General features: G+C 36.3%; 2 protein-coding genes across 2 annotated transcripts; one reads left to right on the plus strand and one right to left on the minus strand.

Moving 5' to 3' along the window:
• The first annotated feature begins 1924 nt into the window (after positions 1-1924).
• Positions 1925-13868, plus strand: LOC137409387 (peroxisomal leader peptide-processing protease-like). Its single transcript, XM_068095559.1, has 2 exons — positions 1925-2013; positions 12328-13868. The coding sequence occupies exon 2, from the start codon at positions 12339-12341 to the stop codon at positions 13791-13793; it is 1455 nt and encodes a 484-aa protein (XP_067951660.1). The 5' UTR covers positions 1925-2013; positions 12328-12338; the 3' UTR covers positions 13794-13868.
• Positions 13869-13876: 8 nt separating this feature from the next.
• LOC137386884 (centromere-associated protein E-like) lies at positions 13877-21671 on the minus strand. Its single transcript, XM_068073078.1, has 4 exons — positions 21656-21671; positions 20618-20906; positions 19388-20072; positions 13877-17824 (listed from the first exon to the last, which is right to left on the minus strand). The coding sequence occupies exons 1-4, from the start codon at positions 21669-21671 to the stop codon at positions 13877-13879; spliced, it is 4938 nt and encodes a 1645-aa protein (XP_067929179.1).
• Between the last annotated feature and the right edge of the window lie 91 nt (positions 21672-21762).

Raw genomic sequence — 21762 nt, forward strand, 5'->3', positions numbered from 1 at the left:
TAAACTTTTAAATGAAATTATTATATTGCTGGGCAACACGTGACAAGCATAAAGTATTTATTATGCTTCTCTTAGTACTTTCCATTGGTACATGCTGTTTCTTTTTTATTTAACTGACATTTATATGCGAAATCTCTTGCTTAGTTTTAGATTTATTGTACTGGTAGCGTGTTAAAACAATATTGGTCCAGTATGTTCGATGACAACTAACTTTTTGGATGATTAATTAATATCAGAGGACTTTGTATGTGTATCTTGGTACATTGTATTTATTATATTATATAGCATGTTTACAAAGTACACAGTCTGTTTATCATGATACATCAAAAACTTTCAATTGATTCTAGAAAGCATATTGCAAAGTATTTAATAAAACTATTACATCATTATAATCTTTAAGCTCATCATCACTGTCTATTTGATTACCATCCTCAATCTCGCCGGTCGTTTTATTACTGCAGTCTACACAGCCACATGGACTTGTGCAAAAGACTTGTGTGGTCCGGGGGTTCTCCATCGAAAAAATTTTTAGTATAACTAGTCAAAATGGTGCAAATCTAGCACACTTGGCGCCTGATGGGGCACATGTTCTAACAGCAAATTTGACATTATAATCCAGTTTTCTAAATATAAAACTGTTTATTGAGATTGTCTTTAACAGCGCTTATTAAAAATATAATGTGAATGAGAGCTGCTAAAGGGGTTGGCCACAGCTAGCATGAGGTAGAATTATCACCGGGTACAATGCTCATTGTATCCGGTGTAGGAAACGAGTAGTCTCCTATGAAATAATTTAATTAAATAATATTGTTAAAATAAGTTAAAAAGTAAAACTATTAGAGCACCATGTTAAAAATAATGCACTTATACTATAGTCTATAATACTGAGCAAGTAGTAGTAGCAATGATATACAGCCCCGGGGGGCTCTATATCATTGGTAGTAGATTTAAGTTGGAGCTATGCATAGCTCAAACTTAAATTTATTTCTATGAACAAAATCTTTTGTGCATAAGCATTCATTTACATATCTACTACTACTACTACAAAAAAATACAACCATGTACAATTGTCTCTGTATGAAATGCTTGGAAGCATTCCTTACGGTAGAGTCCAACGCTATAACGTTGCTGTGCGAGCTACCATAACGATCGTTTTTCTCTGTATATTTCAAGTATAATAAAAGTCTAAAAAGTTTAAATCACTTCTATCATCTGAATTATTGTTATTCTAACTACACAAAAAAATCATTTACGGTCGGAGGATCAAATAATATTTTATTTTACCGTTTTGAAAGTCGAGCCGATGTTGACTGGTATTTCCAGTTTTTATTCTTTTCCAAGGAGGCGCGATTTCTTTAGCACAAAGCAACGCCTTTTGGACAATCGTTTCATATATTAATTTATCGACTAATATTTTGTTGATGTTATTTAAAACTTACTAGCATTTATATCCTTTGTTTAACGTTGTGAGAGGGCAGCGTTTATAAACGTCTACCTAGAGCGGCATAAATGCCGTTTCCCACGCAACCGATAAACGACATTATGGTCATTTACCCAGCCCAAGTGTTAAAATCAAGCAAAAATGACGTGAATTCCAAAATTTTAAGCCTCAAAAAATGGTACTGCCATGACAGTAGCTGCAGTATAGGAGGATACGGCCCTGCTTTTAGCTTATTAACTAAAATAGCGGTAGTAGACCAGATTATTAACGACTAGGTTAGAAAAATGCTAAAAAGTATTAGGCTACTGCAGACCCCATATTCTGCCACCTGTTGACATGATAATGCCCTGTGGTTACCAGACTATAATTATGGTCTCTCTATTTGAGATTTTATGCAAGTAGTGAGCGTTGCCTTCTGATTCGGGCACTGGCAAATCTGTTTCCGGTTTCAGTCACGCGACTTTCATACATCAGTTGTCATGAGATGGGTAGCCTTCCGTCTTCCGTAAGCTTCGTTGTAGGTACATCGGTACACTCCTAATAAGTTTGATAACGCTTTGGTTGTAATAAAGGTCAGTGTATGAATAAAAATAAAGACGTATAGAGCTTCCAGACGGCAAGTTAGCTATAAAGAAACGAGCATAAGGTCGATTAGGCTTGGTAGAACTTTGGTTGTAATGTATAAAAGAAGTAGTGGCTAGTATAAAAGCAAAAATTAGGAATCTGCAAAGGCTCCAGATTATGCAATTTTTCCAAAGGCAACTTTATTATTTTTCGAAAGTCATGAGATTGTTATGGGTGAATGTGGAGAAATCATGTTATGCATAACTAATTTAAACCAATGATATACAGCCCCCATGGGGGCTGTATATCATTGTCTAAACCCACACACACAACATCAGTGTCATACCTGCCAACTCTCACTCATTGGGCGTGAGACACATGCAATTACCCTAAAGAAAAAATGGAAATGCGTGAGATTTTTGCCCTAATTTCCACAATTTTATATAAATAATCATTGATACATCAATTGCCCCAAAACCAAATCTCACGCATTGCCCCACTCTTGGGTTGGCAGGTCTGATCAGTGTTGAATTTGCTTTGTCATTTCATTCTATTTTGACTATGTTCAGTTTGTGAACTTTGCTTTGTCATGTGGAAACTAATTTGATTATTACTGGTTTGGGTACAAGTGAAGGTGTTAAGTTGTTGTAAGCAATACTGATATTTACCAGTAAAAGTTAATTCTTTATTCTTATAAAGAATTTATAAGTTCAACAACTAAAATACACAACTTAAGAAAATTCTAAACAATAATATTAATGACAAAAGGTAAAATAGCTATTAAAAGTTTCCCATTACTCAAACAGTCGTCCATGTTTGCTTGCTTGGTCCTGTACGGCTGTGAGTTTCGATAGTCAGACGATAGTCAGACGAAAGTCATAGCAGTTCTTATGTATAGAGGCTCGGTAAATGAGATAGGGAAGTAGAAGCGGATCAACTGATGATGGGGAAGGAAGCTCCATAGGTGGAGACAGGATAGAGGCTCCAGAGACAGAGGGAAGAGAGACGGAGGCTCCAGGTAGAAAAGGAACGTGCCTCAGCAGGCTGAAGGAGCCTCAGCTGGTCCTTCAGGAAGGAGAAATAGATCAACTGCAGATAGAGAACGAGAGAGAGTCATTGGAGCTGTTCTCTTTTATAGATGTCATGTTAGCCTGTGAGAAGGTGTTTAGGAGCTCAGGTTGTGTTCAATTATGTTGCACAGGGTTAGCAGTTGAGTAAACTTGTCTTAAGTACGTCATGGGGTTGTAATGATTGGAAATGATGATTAACTCCAATTGTCTTGGTGGGTCAAATCACAGTATTGTGAAACCAAAGATGTGATTTTTAAATTTTATCATAGAACCAAGTTTTACACATCATTGGAAAACTAAAAGTCCAAACTTTCCATAATTAATAATGATTTTTAAAAATAATGAACGATTTCTATGAAATTGAGAAAATTAAGCAGCAAGAGACGATTATGTGATCATACAGGGGACATTGATTTTTTTGGATTTTTTTAGATGCATATTTTAAATTGCAAATTGTGTCACCAGGAACCTCTTAATCCAATTAAGTTTCTATGACTGGAAAAGTTTCCAAAGTTCTAACCTTAATAAATCTTGCTTAAGAGGCGTTCCAAATACATGCGTGTCCCTTGTATGATAATTTGGGCACCATTTTTTGGTTTTTTTGAAAACAAATCATGTGAAAAAATTTCTAGTTAGGATTTTCCGATAGTACCATGAGAGGTTCATGATGGCATGTTTAGTTTTTTAAAATAATTTAATTACTTGAGAAAAATTAAGAAAATAAATTATCAAACAAGGGACAATTTTATCATACAAGGGGCATCTACTCTTTCATTCCCTTACTATACCTCATGAAAATTGTCTAAAATAACATGGCCATCTTTGCAATGCTACTATTATGTCATGAATATTCATGACATAATAATGTGGCTGTCTCTAAATATTTTCTCAAAGCATTGTCGGCTTGTGATTGCCTGACTGGCTACCTTAATAAATAATCCCGTCAAGACACTGCTGCTGGTCAATGCAATAGAACAATTACTTTTCACAAGCTGCCAGTCTCAACCAGAATGTCGACGGTAAAGGTTGTCAAAGACAGGCCTGCAACTCATTGTGCCGCGCAAAGGAAATATATAGCTAAAAAGAAATCGGAAAATCCAGAGCTGTACAAGGCTAAGCATTCGCAACAAGTACGCGAGGCATGGGCAAAAGTAACAGCCAGCCTTACAGAGGAGCAAAGGGCTACTCGAAGAGAGAAGGAACGGCTCAAGAAGGCTGCTCAGTGTCAGAAGGCTCGTGAGCTGAAAGCAAGCACCAGTAATCAGTCAACACCAGGATACACAACTACTCAAGCATTTGGTAAGTTATAACAAAATCAATCAGTTCAATTGCATTGGTGTTAATTAATAAGAATTGTGTTATAAAATTTTGACTTCGATCACTTTGTAGCAAGTACAAGTATCAAAGGTTAATAACCAAGTGCTCTAATTTTTTACAGGAAAAGCATCACGGAAGGTACAGAAGACATTGCCAAAATCCCCTACTAAGCGAGCAATAGTTCTGTAGAAATAGAAATGGAGAGAAATGGATGTGGCCCACCCCAAGAAATATCGAAGTCACCCACTCTAACTTTATCCTCGATATTAACCCAGAGCTCATTCCATGCGACGACAATTGTCGAGCCTATTGGCTGCTGAATGCTGAGGCAGTCAAAGCTGCTTACAGTCAATATAAACGTAAATACATGTAAATTTGCAAGGTGCATGTCCTTGTGATCTTATTTGTCATTTCTTTATCTAATTTCCAATATTTATCTAAGATATTAATTATTTATCGTTTTTTGACATGTCTGGTCACTTACTGTAAACTCAACATTTTTTAGCTCTATAGTTTTAGTTTTGGTTTCAGTGCATGCTAGTTTTAGATGTAGTATTCCATTAAAATGGTTGTAGTTTCTTTTAGCTAGATACTTTACTGTCTATCAATAAAATATGTGGAAAAATCAAGTGATCCGAAATGTCCCTTGTATGATGTCCCTTGTATGATCAAACTTAGTGGTAAATAATCTGTGGTTTAATGAGAACCATTAATGGAATCTGTTAGTTCTTTCACACTGAACATTGAAACATACATAGCAAACATCAGCTAAAAGGAATTTAAAATGTGATCATATACTTCACAGAGTTTTCAGCCTAAAATTGAAGTTTCGTTTTTAGCGATTTTTCTGCGTCCCTTGTATGATGGGCCTTAATTACCTTATAATTATGGATTGACTTAAGCAATTTTAAAGTTTTTTGTCTTAAACTGTTCATCCTACTGAACTGCTTCAGCATGAGAAAATTGTTTACCAAAATCCAAAAACTCAAAGCACAATTCTAGTTTAAGTGCTTCAGGATGTCCCTTGTATGATAACGGAAATACTGTGACTTTACCCTGGTCGTATCTGGTACAAGTCTGATATCTTTTAATGGTTTTCTGTCATATCGATTGATGGCTTTTTCCTCATGAGCTACTTCTACGAGAGGTTTCTAAGCTGTTTGTAAATGAATATATGATGACCGTCTTTATTGCTTGTTCTCTAATGTATTAGGTGTCATGTTCTTTATTGCTTGCTATCTGGATTCGTTCATACTTCCATACAACAAGATAATGCGTTCGCTAATAATTCAACAATTATTTACGAATGCTGAATTGAGCTCGACCTACCGTTAGTCTACTTACTTCTGCAATAAGTTATAGCAGAATAAATTGATTATTGTTTATGAAGGCCGATTGTATAAGGCTGTGACACATGAAGCAAACTCGTTGGAGTGGGGTGGAGACAACTCTCACTTGTGAATGTATAATACGTTCTTGAGACTAACACACTTGTGCTCTGCTGAAACCGACAGAATGAGCTGAACCCGACGCTTTCTAAAATGCAACCAAACAGTGCACTGAACTCAACGCTACCTAAAATCTAACCCGCTGAAACCAATAGTAAGGAACTAAACTCTCTAAAAACAATAACTCTTCAGTCTTATCATCATTACAACTTCTTCGAGCTCGCTGTCAGTTATTTAACTGACAATCAATAATCAATCAATAAACTTGATAACGTTTCTCCAACAAATGAACAATTGAAGTGAACCCTGCTAGGCCAGGGTAGACAATTTCGAACTCAAGGGCGAGCTGACAACAGACTCGAGGACTAACCGATAGACAGTCAAGGGCGAGCCAATAAAAGGACTTGAGGGTGAGCCGATAAACAGACTCGAAGGCGAGCCGATAAACAGACTCGATAATGAGTGATAAATCAGCTCTTGGGTGCCAATCGGTAAGCCAATCGCAATAATTGTTGATGTTTAATCGATAAAACTTATAGTGAATGCAGCTATGATTCGCTGACTGTTATCACAATGGTACAGTCAGAAAGGGTGACAAGAATTTGATTACTATTCCTTGGGTAGTATTTTTATTGGTACTATAGCTGTTTGTAAATGAATATATGATGACTGTCTTCATTGCTTGTTCTCTAATGTATTAGGTGTCATGTTCTTTATTGCTTGCTATCTGGATTCGTTCATACTTCCATACAACAAGATAATGCGTTCGCTAATAATTCAACAATTATTTATGAATGCTGAATTGAGCTCGACCTACTGTTAGTCTACTTACTTCTGCAATAAGTTATAGCAGAATAAATTGATGTAGCACAGTCAGCAATGGAAAAACTCAAGGGTAATAGCAAACTAAGGGAGAATCCACAGTTGATTGGCGTCACAATAGTTAGGCTAACTGTTGCCCTAGTAAAATATTTTGCACACAAAAACGGTAATATTTGTCGCTAACTAATCATGTAATACGAGTATTAACAATATTTTGAGTATTTATACAGTAGCGCGCCAGTCTTAAAACAGTATGGTAATAAATGGTTAACATAAAAATTTGCTATTATAAAACGTACATCTATACTTCACCAGACATGTGTTAAGCGAGCGCGTTGTAATTAACTATTCAAATTTGAGTAAACAGCGATAAACCACATCACATACAACGTAATATAGGTACATTGTATGGGATGTGATTGGAGCAATGTGATGTGATTGCCTGTGTCAGCAATTTGGAGCTGTCAAGTTATAGACTTATCTAGAGAACACATCACCAACTTTACTACGCACGCTTATAGCCTATAAATACGGGTGCGAACTGATAGTCACTTAATTCATTTCCCTTTCCCATCTCAGGCCTTTTCAGGGCCACCATTTCCGCCTCAAAAGTTCTGTTTCGTGATGACAATGGTTGGAACTCCGCATCATAATTATCGCCAACTTTTTTTATTACACAATTTTATTGACGTAACATATCCATGTGTCTCTCAGGAACAAAACACAAGCTGAGCTGCTTAAAAAATTGCAGCGGTATTTTTATTGCGTAAGAAAGCGGACTAGAGCTTAACAATTATTGTTCAAACTGACCAATCACGTTACTTTGCTATAAGCTATCTTTGCAAAATTTCCACATACGAAACAATAAAACATTATTGTGCTGCAACTAACCACTATGGTGAAATAACCTGGGAACTAACAAAAATCTCATGAGAAATTACATACAACCTGTTGTGAACAGCACTCTCACGTAATAGAAAGACAAATTCTGCGGATACAAAGCAATAAATACAAAATGCAGTCGCGAGGAAAAGTATAAACAAAATGGAAACGTACTACTTAGAAGAATTTTAATTACTAGTTACTAATTGGAACAGCTACTTAGTCTATTCTGACATGCAACCATGAACATAAATAAACTTTACTAACATGTGACCAGTAGAAATAAAATTGTTGAAGATTGTCAATTGTGTAAAAGTGTCTATAAATTACAGCAAATGGCATCCCTTAGCTTTTCTATTTAAATTTTGATCCCTAAAGTCTTTCGTATATATATACATATATATATGTATATATATATATGTATATATATACATATATATATATGTATATATATACGAAAGACTTTAGGGATCAAAATTTAAATAGAAAAGCTAAGGGATGCCATTTGCTGTAATTTATAGACACTTTTACACAATTGACAATCTTCAACAATTTTATTGTTGAAGATTGTCCACTATTTTGAAGATTAATCCACTATTTTATTGTACTTGCCGAACATCCCGCAAGTACAATATATATATATATATATGTATATATATATATTGTACTTGCGGGATGTTCGGCGTTGCACAGGTATTAAAAATCAGCTTATAAACAATGACAGGTAATATCGTTGCCTGCCACTTGCCATTAGCCTGGCACATTGCCAAAGGCTAATTTGAGTAAGCTAGTTAGTAAACTTATTAGTAAACCTACTAATAAAAGCCGTGAGAGCAAGCTTTAATGACTTGGTAACACAGCGCGGTACGCGTATTTTCACCCACATTAGAGACATATATCGCCCAATGATATTATCAATCTCACGTAGCTCAATGGTTTAGCATGTCGTTTTGGGAAACAGGAGGTTTCGCGATGAAATATCCGTCTATACGGGTTCTTCATTCCAAGATTTTAATAGCTATAGCTGCAAACAAATAATCACACGCCAGCTTTGAGATTTACATATATAGATATAGCGACTCGGCCGCCTCATTCCCTCAGCAGTCTATTGAAAATGAATGCCCGTGGTGTTGCGCCCCCGTGACCCTTGTCAAAACCATCACTTGTTTACGAGTTTACTTGCTAGAGTTAATATTCGCAATTTTGTAGGTTTACGTCACACCGCGTAGGACAGTGCTGTTGGAACGTACTGCTGAGCTTTTTATGTAGAATATCTATTATTTTGTAGTGTTAAATAGATTTTGAATAGACTCAAATTGCTTTTGGATCCGTCACCCAAGGGTCGGATATAGTATTTTTTAGCTCAATCAAGAGAATAGTTGCAGTACTAAAGTTGTCTATTTTTATCACTTGTAATAGCCTTCAGCAAGGCACACACTCCAATACACTCAATAGTGTCTCAACGACTTCCTGCTGTTGTGGTATGATTAATCTAGGTTTCTTATCAGTGAATCCTTAGTTACATTCAACACTCAGAAGTCATAAATTTCATGGCACTTTCTCAGTCTTATGAGTTAAGAGGCCCCCTGTCTCAGATGTGAAAATGAGTTGAAATCAGTTTCGGCAGAACTTGTAAAACGTATTGTTGTACTCGCTGCAACCAAGTCTACATACACCAAAAAGCCTCCATTTGAACGCCATGGCGCTCTATTTTTCAATCGTTTCCCTGTAGTGGCATTTTATTAAAGGTGACGTTGGAATTATTGGAATTCGAGAATTATTGAAAGCTAAATTTAACCCTTTCACAGGGGAACCGAACGTCGCCTATATTTTTCTTTCTCTTGTGGGCAGAACGACATTAATCCTTGCGGATGCAATAAATTTGCTGTAATTCACTTCAAACTCGTCAACGATCTCTAAATAAGTATGCGTTGGGAAGCTGAGAAATACAGTGTATCTCTACCAGTTCATATCTATTGCTTGCGACTCACCTATGACGATCTTATAGTCTGAGTTACAATTGAGGTTCCAATTTTCCATTTTATTCTCAATTTGAAGGCATACGTGTATTCTTATTTTATAACTATACTAGCCGAATGCTCGGTGTTGCATGGGTATTCAAAATAGCTCATAAACAGTGGCAGGTAATGTAGTTGCTATTAGCCTGGCACGTTGGCAATGACTAATTTGTGTACGCTACTATCTGTATTGCTAAACTTACCAATAACAGCCGTGAGAGCAAGCTTTAGTGACGTTGCGTACTGCAAAGTGCTATGCGTATTTTAACCTAGGAAACGACGCATATCACCCAATGAATCTGTTGCATCTCGCGTGGTTCAATGGGTTAGTTTATCACCTCGTGAGTGGGAGATTCCGAGATCAAATCTTCTGTGATACATATTCTTCATTGCTAGATACTAACTGCTATAGCTGGACAGACCGAATGACAACAGACGACGGCAAACTTTGAGATTTATATATATATATAGATTTAACAATGTTGCATAAAAGCTCATTGCACTCATTTGAATTGACCAATCCGGTTTTGGCTGCTATAGTTTGCAGCCCAAACCAGCTTTTTATGTGCGAAAGAAGAATTATGAGCGCCGTTTCATAGTAAGCCGACTTAAAATAATCGTAATGATGCTATCAAATAATATGCTATAAACCTGAAAATTTTTAAGTTGTGTAATGATAATCTATTAAATTTTACAAATATATATTCAAAAACAAATAACTTAAACAACCCATAATTGTAATACATGCAGAAACAAAAATTAAAATTTTTGAAACGGAAGTGTTTGCATTGTTTGACGGCAGGTTGCGTTCTGATTGTTGCTTTTGTATGGAACCCTTTCGTCTTTTGGCTGTTCATTACTGTCCATAGTGTTTGCGGACCTTAACCTTTTTTCTGCAATTTTGAATGGTCGATATCAGCCACCAAAATTTTTTTAGTCTATTTTATATTTTTTTTGCTATTTGAAAAACCTTTCCCACAAATAATGATAAACTTTTAGCCGCATGCGGGCTAATCACAAGTTATAGTTTGTAAATATTAGTACAAATTCCATCGTGATTGTAAAGCATTTTTTATAAACGTCGATGTATCAAGACCGCATAAACAAGGAACTACAAGGAACAATTATCTTGATACAGTTATTTATTATTTCTATGGTATTGTTTTCTATGGTATTGTTTTCTATGGTGTTGTTTTCTATGGTGTTCCTTTCTGTGGTGTTGCTTTCTATGGTGTTGCTTTCTATGGTGTTGCTTTCTATGGTGTTGCTTTCTATGGTGTTGCTTTCTATGGTGTTGCTTTTTATGGTGTTGCTTTTTATGGTGTTGCTTTCTATGGTGTTGCTTTCTATGGTGTTGCTTTCTATGGTGTTGCTTTCTATGGTGTTGCTTGTAAAGTTTTGGAGTTAGAAAATGGACTGCGATACAAACAGCAACCATGAAAGAATTAATTGTTAATTTTGTCACCAAGTCATTACTAGCACCATTTTGTAGACACCTTTCCACCAATCATTTGCTATTATGGGTTCGTAATGATCAAAGAATGTCAAAGTGGTAGTCAAGTTGAGGGGGCGTTGAATTGAAGGATGGCGCTCTATTTTTGCCCATATCAACTGCTTATAGATTATATATATATATGATATTTATTGGTCTTTTAAATCGTCTTATTACTGTTGGTTCCTTTATCTGGTGTGCTGATATTTGATTAGTTGCGCTTGCTTCACAGTGATGTTATAAAGCTGGTTTAAACCTACACTTCAGATATAATGGGTAAAACTTATGAGAACACGAGAAGAGTAAGTGAATTCACATATCAAGAAATGAAAAACTATGCACTCCTTGAGTAAGCAGCCTAAATTATATTAGGAAGTTCTCATTCATGACATGTGAATAACAAAATGCTCTGGCTGGTTTTATAATTATGTGAATACAACTAAGCATTTCAAAATATGTAATTACAGATATATATAGCTGAATGAATATTTAATGTGAAATAACAAGAACTATAATAATTACTTTTTATATGAAGTGTAACAACTTGAAAAAGCCTTCATAAAAATTTCTTGTAACGATTTTGCTGATGTATTTGATAATGCAAAGGTCATCAACTCAGGTCAAAGTAATGTAAGTAGATTGCAGATGGGACCAGCACTTAATTTCAAGGCTTGTACTGGGTATGATGTTGAACACATTGTTTATGGTTTATTTTAACATGACACCTAATGAAAGTCACATTTTCGTGAAGTTGAGTTTCCTTGTATTTCTCAGTGTTCACATTAACAAGTGAAAACCATGCATAATTCATTAAGTATTTAAAAAAATAAACTGTCATTCACTTGCTGAACATTGTCATAGAAGGATTAGGAACATAATGGAATATGCCATACAACACATAGTTTAAAGTCTAAAGCTAAATCTTTTTCAGGCTTTTATGGTGTATCATTGTTCTATCACAAGCCAATCCTTTTTTAGCCACTGATGAGTGCATGAGGCAATTGATCGGTACAACTACAGGCCAATCTTAGCCCTAAAAGATTAGACTCTGTATCCGCTTTTACCAAAGCTTTGTTGAGCCCAGTTTTTGATATTACGCAGAATGATTTGCTCTTGTTTGATAAGTTGATTTGGACTTCTCAAACAAAGCTCCTATTCCAGCAAATATTCTTCATGTTTGATGGAATAGGATTTGAATGCAAAGCATTTTCATGTATGTAGTCTTAATGCTTTCTATTTATCTATATGTTAGCAAAGACTTTCTCTGTTGCAGAGTTGTGCGATATGCCTCACAAAAGCCTCTGTGAATATGAAGTAACTTGCGTCGTGTCATGTCAACACAAAGCGTCTGCGGATGTTTGGACTAGTTCAGCTATATTCATATCTCCACTGTTAGTCCTAGCACCTGCCTGTATTCTACAAACATCAGATTCAGAGATTCTTGCTTCAGATATAGGATCGCATTTCAAGTTTCAACTTCTCATATGCAGCGATGAAGGAACTCTGATCACCGCTGAAGCAGACCACATTACATCATGGAAGTGTTTGGAGCTCGCTACTGTTGTTGACAAGCTATTTTCGAATGACATACAGCTTGATCTTTTTGATACACCGAGCGAAGAAACATTGGCCATAGATCTTATTTCTAAGTTCCTGCTGTTGCAAGTTCCTGAGAAATATAGGTCACCACGTTTTTTATGCCTCAAGGAAGTTGGTAAAGTGCGTTCTTACGCACAGCTGCTGACCTGTTCTACACCATTTGGTAGCCATGGCAATATAAAATGCTTTTACAACTCTTGGAATTGTGGCATCGTGTCAAAAGATATAGGGCAAGGTGTAGCATTTCTATCAGATGTAGCCTGTGTACCCGGAGGACAGGGAGGTTTAGCATATCTAGAGGACATGATGGTACCTGTGGGTATCGTTATATACCCAGCTGTATGGAGGCTTGGCTCATCGACTGGCCTTTCCATAATTGCAGGCCTATCAGCAGTTGTAAACTCTCTACAAGCTCACCTTATAGAAGTGAATATCACCTATCCACAAATCACCAATCTAGTTACTAACACAGTTTCCTCTTTGGTGGCACCCAGCAACGCGCATTCAAGGACAGTAAGAATCCGAACTAACAACCTTTGGGGATCTGGCATCTTGCTCTCAAATGCCTATGTTCTAACGTGCAGCCATGTTGTAAATGACATCTCTATGAATATTCTACTGGTCGAATGCCACAACAAACAACTAACCGCTACTCTAGTTTATAAAAGTGATAATATTGAGAATTTTGATGTTGCTATCCTAAAACTTTCTACTTGCTTAGATGGAATCAAAGTCATATCTTCTGTTCAACAGGCTACTGCAGGTATGGCAGTAGTTGCTGAAGGTTATGGTCTGTTTTCCTGTGGAACCACACCTATTATTTCTTCTGGAGTCATCGCTAAAGTCTACACTGTCGAGGCTTACTCATGCAATCTGGTCACTACATGCAGGGTACATGCCGGCGCAAGTGGTGGACCAGTAATGGACAAGTATGGTAGAATTGTAGCTATGATCATAGCAAACATGTATGATTATACTAATCAAACAGAATATAACAATATTAGTCTAGCGATTTCATTCTATACTTTGTATCCCGCTATCAGCAAATTGTACAAAACTGACAGTGCAAGCTATTTCAAGTGCCTTGAGAAGGGATTCGACAAGTTAGTTGTAAATGGTGCACTGCAATCAAAGCTATAATCTTATCTTACCAAGTGGTTTACAAAAACACTGTTGTAACTTATGATATATTGTCCATGAAATTGTAAATACAAATCAGGTTGTTATTCTTTATCTGGTTTTACTTTACTTGAAGTCATACATGTGCTGCGTCTTAGCGTTCTACTGTTTTGTCTGCTCACAACTGTTGCTTCCTCGTATTCAAAGAGTTGAATGAAAGATTTTTTGAGGTTCTTAATATATTTTTCTAGGCTTCTATTTGCATCATATGCTTCTTCAAGCTGTTCCTTCATAATGTTAATCTCCTTTTGAAGTTTCATTGCCTGTAAATGCTGAGTTTCTTCCAGCTCAAGAGAAGCTTTCCTTTCTTCACTCATCTTGGTGATTAGTTTGTTATAGTTCCTTAGTTGCTCTGTCTCCTTTGAAGTTTTATTGTCATTCTCGAGGTCTTTCAATTTCTGTTCTTTTATTTGCCTTGTTAAAACATCATTTTCTTTTTGTATGGAATCTTTGGCCGATTTAAGTCTAAACAATTGTTCCTCTGTTGATTCTTGCTCCATCTGCTGGGCTTTAAGGTCTAACTGAAGTCGCATGTGTTCCTGGTTAAGCGCATTGTAAGCGTTCATGTGAAAATCCCGCTGGCTTACAACTGTGTTCAGTGATGATTTATGCTTTATACTTATTTTGGCGCTTTCTATTTGTTGTTCTTCAGCTAACTCAAGTTTCCTTCGCAAAAGTTTGTTTGCATGTTCTAGTTCACCAACTTTGTTTGTAAGCTCGGCTGTTCTAACACCCAGGTCGCCGTCAGTCTCCAACATTCGACTTGTATGTTTGGTGTAACTAGAGACAGAATGCCTCACGGGCGATATGCTAGCTTGACTCAACTTTGATATATTTTCGTTATTTAAAAGTGGTTCAGAATCTCTGCGTACCGCCTCAATCTTATTTCTGTAAAGTTGGCAAACAGACTTCGCATGCTCTAGATCTTGTTTAGCCATAGCTCCTTGCTCTTCCAACAGCTGTATTTCAGCTCCCAGTGACTTTATAGATAGTCTGAGGCACTTTTTATCAGCAAGCAACTGCTTGTTCTCTGACGCTTTTTCCTTGAGTGACTGCTGAATCTGTTGCTTCTCACTGTTGTGCGCAGTTGATAATTCTTGTCGTTGTCGAACCTCTTTTTCAATAGTATTCTTGAGTTTTACTGCTTCTATTTCCAATCTTGTTGTGTTTTCAAGAGTTTTTGCTAAATGTTGTTTTTCCATTTCGGCTGATTCTGTTAAATTAGCAACTTTTTGCTCACTGTTTTGAAGTAATAATTTTAATTTATGAACTTCTTCTGCATTTTGGGCTTTTATAGACTGAAGGTCAGCCTCTAGAGTCAAGGCTTGTGCTTTGTATTTCTCGTATTGCTCATATATTGCCTCATACTTGGCTTTAAGCTCTGATAATTGACATTGAAGACATTCCTTCTCATTCCTACACTCTTGCAAAAGGAGTTCTTGGTCTGATCTTAATGTCGACAACCCCTCTTTAAAACGATCTTGCAATTCTGTTTTTTCTATTGTGAGTTTCTGGATTTCAGCATGTAGCGCGTAGATTTCTTCTCTATTTTTTGACTCTTTATCAAACTTCTCATGCAATGAATTTATTTCAGTAAGATGTTTGATGTTCTCTTTTTCTGAATTTCTGAGTCGTGCATTGAGCTCATCTATTGTCTGCCTGTGAATGTCTTCAACTGTTGCCATACTACCTTCATGTTTAGCTCTAAGTTCTGCGAGCTCCCGCTCTTTGATAATGCTATCATCTGTTTTCATTACTCGAACACTCCCCTCCAATTTGCTTATCCTTGCGCGAGATTTCTCCAGTTTTTCTTCTAATTCACTCACATAGTTGTCGGCCATATCTTTCCTCGCTTCCGCCACCTCCAACGCTTGTTTTACATTGGCTACCTCAATATTTATAGCCCGTAAATTCTCTTCTGCTCTCTGCAACTTAGCCTCTGCTTTTATTTTTTCCGTTTCGATACTTAACAATTTTTGAGACTGCAAAGTGTACTCAGTTGCTTGTTTTTGTATGTTATCATAGAGCTTGTCGAGTTGCTGCTCATGCTTTTTTTCCATCGCCTCTATATCATGTTTTTGGCGTAAACTTGCAGATTCTGCATCACGACGTACACAGTCAAGGGTGACAGAAAACTGGTTATGTAACTCAATAAGGCTTGAATGCGTTTCAGAAGCCAATCTCATAGTACCTGTTGCTGATTGATTAGCACTCTTAATGTTTTCTAGTAACACTTGCATTTCGACATTGGATCTTTTAATAATACTCTCCGCTCCCTCTTGGTCATTTTTGGCAAGTAACACCTCAGCTGCAGTTAGATCTAAATGAATTTTTTCAACATCCATCTCATTTTGACTTAGTTTTCCTTCTAATCCATTCTTCATTATTTGTTCTCGCTCTGATGCAGCTTCTAATTTCGACAAAGCAGCATTAGTTTCACCTTTAGCAGATAGCATAGATGCTTCCAATTTGTTGATCGTGCTTTCCTTGTTGTTCAGCTCATATTTACAATGATCTAGCAAGTTTTCACATTTCGGTAAGTGTTGATCCTTGAAACTTTCTCTGGAGGTTTCTGTTAAAATCGAGCTTGCTTGCTCATCCACATTGTTTGTGCACTGTTTGAGTTGACTATTTTCTATTTCCAAAGCTGTCATTTTTCTCTCTATCTCTCCTAACACATTTGTTTGTGCTGCATGTCGCCTCTGTAGCTCATGAACATCTCGATTCCACCAAGTATTTGCAGATCTCAAGTCATCTTTTATTTTTGCATTCTCCGCAGCTAGTATTTGGTTACTGCTGTGCTTTTTTGCTATGAGCGCTAGACTTTTCAATACTGATTCATTGCCTGTACTCACAGTGCTTTCTCTCATTTGCATCAAAGCCGCATTTTGCTGTTGCAATGTTTTTACCTCATGCTCCAAATCTAGGAGTTCTTCAGCCTTCTGAGAAAGAGCCAGTGAGTACTGTCGCTCTAATCGTTGATGTTCCGCTACTAGTATGGCTTTACTACTTTCCTTCTTCGATATCTTGGCTCTCATGATGCCGGATATCTCGTTAGCAGATTGTCGTGTAGCAGCATATTCGTTTTGAAGAGAGGAAATTATTTCTCGTCCTGCTAAGACCTGCTGATTTAGCTCACTGTTCTCCTTTGTCAGCTGGTTGATAGTGCATCTCAGCTGTTCTTCTGTAATCATCTCATTTTCTTGTTCAGCAATGTTTTTTCGCAAATCGCTTATTTGTTCTTCTAGCCTTTTTATTTCTTGCTCTTTTAGTTTAATCTTCACTTCGTTCGTCGCTTTTAACTCTTCAAGGGTTAACTGAAGTTTTGTTACTTGTGAGTGAGCCTCTTCCTCAGATTTTGCATGCTCGTTTAGTTTGTCCTTTACTTTAGATAATGCCTTTGTTCGCTGTTCAAGCTTGTCTTCCAACTCTGCTATTCTGCATTTAAGATTTATGCTCTCTTTATCAAAACTGTTCTTTAACATATCAAATGACTTTTTCTCGGATTCAATGGCTTCATCTATCTTTTGCTGCTTTTCATTGATGTCATGAGCATGCTCCTTTTGTAAGGTTGTGATCTGCTCTGCGTGCTGCTCACTCGCTGATGTAAGCCTTCTTTTCTCCAGCATCAACTCTTGCTCAGTCTTGCAACTTTCTTCTTTTAACAGCTGAACTTGTTGTTGCAATTTTTGATTTTTGAATTTTTCTTCCTCGACTTGTTGTTGGACTTCTTGTAGCTCACTATGCATTTTGTTGATTTGCTGTTCATGGAGCTTTTCATTTTCCTTCAAGAGACTTTCTATTCTGAGAGTGTTCTGTTCTTGCGAATGAAGCTCTTCTTTGGCACCTTTGCGCTGGATCTCATTGTTTGTCAATAGTTCTTCTAAGACTGTTATCCTAGTCTGATGTGCCACCAGATCTTCTTGGTACTGAGTTCTCATTACAGATTGCTGTTCCAGTAAACTTTGGCCTTGTTGTGTCACTAGTTCAACCTAAACATAGAAGTTATTTTTCGGTTAGGCATTTTTGCTAAAAAACCTTTACCCCTGTACAAAATATTCATGTAAAAACCTGTAAGCAACACTTTTGGTATTAACAAAACTATGAGAACAAAGGCTAAAAAATGAGGGGTGGTTAATCTTGCAACCTATTTATAATGATGTAACGTTAGGGAATCACAATTGACCAATCAAATTACATAACTTCACTGATGACTTTTAGTAGTAAATATTTAGGTTTCACAGTAAACCGTTGCGGCTGATATCCTGCAATAATACATTCAGAAAATAGGCATTTAGCACCTATACTGTATTTTGAACTGAGACTTGCAATTGCACTAAAACAAATATCTTTAAGAGCATGTCTTCATTTGATGCAGCAATAGTAAACATTCAAAGATAACAACAACTGATGAATAGGTCTACTTCTCGTATATCACTTTTTTGTAAAATTGAATCTATTAGATCATAGTATGTAACTACAGTATTATTATATTTTGCTGAAGGAAATTATTCGCAAATTAAATATGAGAAGCAATTTATGGTACATCTCAGTTGCAAAATGTTTGATTATTTCCACTGATTAATTATATCTGACCTAAAGAATTCTATTTTCATTCTCCCTTGCCGTAAAAAGACCATTTCCCTGAAAAACGTAAAAAATAACTGTAAAATCTATTGACATGTAAAGAAAAAATGTTCAAATACACTAAACAGTCAAACTTGTACATATGAAACTTGCACAAGCTTAATATGCTATGTACATATGTACATTAAAGCCATTGCTGTTTAAACAGATATTCCGCCAAGAAAATAACCTGTAATTTATTTCATTTATTTTACAGCCCAAATTGCTAGGATAATTCCTAGTAAATACTCTGAGTAATCACACACAGTATTGAAACAAATTCATTACATAAAACAATATATAAACAACTAAATTATATCTGTAAATCCAAGTTAATAAAGTACTCATTATTAAAAAGAGTTTTTTTGCTTTTTTAAATTAGACACACGAAAAAAATTTGTAGCCTCATTAGATTGAAGGTTAGAAATGATGTTGATAAAAATGCTCAGTGTAACTTACTCCAACATAAACCAGGTGAACTTTACAATGACTTGACATATTACATAGTTTATTATTTTCATACATTATATTTTTGAATCTTACCAGCCTCTTCACATTTACTCACTATTTGGGTTAAGCCATGCATCTCGAAGGCTTCCGCTTATTGCGATTGAATTTAAATTACAGTTTTTTACTGACAATCCAAAATGTGTTAATGATAAAGTTATTTTCTAGTATAATAAATCTCGCAACACAACACTGAGGTTGTTCAGTAACAATATGAATTCCAATCAACACAAATGTGATGCCGAGACTGAAGGGGAAACAAAATTGATGAGTGTTCTGTTTAATGTAGTCACCACATTCATTGGTACAAAATATTTATTTGTAGCCATAGTGAAGAGGTTATCTGGCAACATAAGTTACAATATAAATCATACGTGTTGCAGTGTGACTGCAATACGTATGCATAGTCTTATATTACTCACTTCTTTTTCAATCTGCTTCCTCGATTTCTCTTCCTTTCCGCAGGCTTCCTGTAGCTTTTTTATAAGTTCGCTTTTCCCTGAGAGCTCAGCTTTTAGATTATCAATCACCTCATTTGAGGTTTTCGCTTCGCTTTGAAGTTGTTTTATCGTAAGTTCAGACTCCTCTAGAGCCATATGTTTATTGGATTTCAGCTCTTCTATATCTTGTTGCAGTGAAGTTGTCAGCAATCTCTTCTCACTTAGCTGCTCCTGTATCCGTTTTATCTCACATTGTAGGTTTTCTTGTTCAGCTCTTGTCTCTTCTCGCACCACTTCCAGCTCATTTTTTTCCTGCATGATGACCTTCAACTTTACTCTCAAATCATTTTTCTCTCGTCTTTCATCATCCAATTGGCTTTGAAGCTTGCTAATACTCTCGTTTGATTGGGCTAATAGTAAACAATTTTGAGAAAGTTGCTGATTTTTTTGATGCAGCTTTCGTTCAAGTTGTTGATTGATTTCATTACTGTTCTGACACCTTTCTTGTACATCGTTTAATAATGATTCAATTGCTTCCTTATCAATCGCATTCTTATGAGGGTTGAAAATGACTTTTGGTACAATGCTAATAGTTGTGTCGGGGTTACTCGTTCTTGAGAATCTATAGCTGTTTGGAGTCTGGGACACCGATGTATCAACCATGTACCTGTAAGCATAAATACCTGTAAACATGAAAAGTAACGGGTAACATGTTTAAATAATATGTTAGAAATCCACAGCATCTCAAAATCCACATTATCAGTTTGTATGTCAGAATTTTCAGCATGACAAAAGAAATTTGGAAAACTTAATTATTACCTGTGACTGCCAGCAGGATTTGTAACACCTTTCTGTAGGTAACTATTTTGGTAGCAACTGGCATCCCAGTTCATACCAGGTGCAAAATGAGCATTTAATATTACACATACATGTAGGCCTACTTGCTGATAGTGCTTAGATAATTTTATAGCATGTTTGGCAAACATTAAGTTAGAGAGAGCACGGTTATTAGTTCCATCATGCTCATCACACATAGAATTGCTTGCCTGCTATTATATAGCAATTGTTCATAAATACGACCATTGTTTAGTTTTACCATTCTCGTTCAATAGCATATCAGATTCATCAGATAAATATCGTGCAAATTTAAGATATCACCTTTTAGTTTTATTAACTAAAATATTAGTGATGGAAGCCTTGGAGTTGTCGTACCTATGGCGGGTGGGTGCTGAGAAGGACATTGCAGTTGATTGACAAGCTACCCCTTGGCGGTTTTGGGGTAAAATGCGGCCAAATCCATCAATAGATAAAGTTGACAGCATTCGCTGCCGATGAGGATCATTTTTTTGAGCATTGGCTTGGTCTAAGTCTTCATCTGATACCAAGTCTGCGCTACTCGCTGCATCTGACAAGTCAGTGCTGGTGATTTGAGTAGCCTTGACATTGGAATCACTGTCGCTGCTGCACGCATCATCATGTCTGCATTCAGTTTTCCATAAATCTGTCAAGTAGTCAATGTGGTATGACGAAGGCACAGAACATAGATGCTGGGCATAACTTTCAAAAACATGTATTAGTTTGAGATAATTTTTTTATAATTATTGGTATTATTAAGAGTTTCGAAAACAAAAAATCCCGACCAAACTCTTCATTACAATTATATTATACAAAGCTGTATGTAAGCGAGCTTATAGGGAAGCAGATATACCTTCGAAGCTAATAAATCCAACAGGCTGAAAAACCGATGAAAAATTTGTTATTATGAATTCCACTCAATTAAGTTTCTATTTTCTACAACCCGCATGACACTCAGCTATCGGTTCAAGAGTCTTTCAAACTAGGACAGTTGTTACATTTAAGGCACCGAGTGAAATGCTACAGCAATGTTACGTTTGTGTTGAATGTAAAAACAGTAGAATTTCACTGCTAAACAATAAAAACTTGCTTTTACTTCAACTGAAAAGGCTCAGTACTGCTGGTCTATAACGTCATCCAACCAATAGTAAACTAAGCATGTTATACAGAAATGAAGCCAGGACGAATATAGTGATTTCTGACATAATATGATTCGATAATAAATATTTTTCTTAATTTTTTCTATCATGAAATAGAAGTACTAGATCATGGGCTTACTTTGGTTAGTAGCCAGTAACTGCTAGGTCATGTACTTACCTTGGTTGGTAGCCATGAACTACTAGGTCATGTGCTTACATTGGTTGGTAGCCAGTAACTATTTGGCCATGTACTTACCTTGGTTGGTAGTCATTACTAGGTTATGTACTTACCTTGGCTAGTAGCTACTAGGTCATGTATATACCATGGTTGGTAGCCAGTAATTATAAGGTCATGTACATACC

This window comes from Watersipora subatra, chromosome 1 (genome assembly GCF_963576615.1).
Source record: "Watersipora subatra chromosome 1, tzWatSuba1.1, whole genome shotgun sequence".
Classification (NCBI taxonomy): Eukaryota; Metazoa; Bryozoa; class Gymnolaemata; order Cheilostomatida; family Watersiporidae; genus Watersipora; species Watersipora subatra.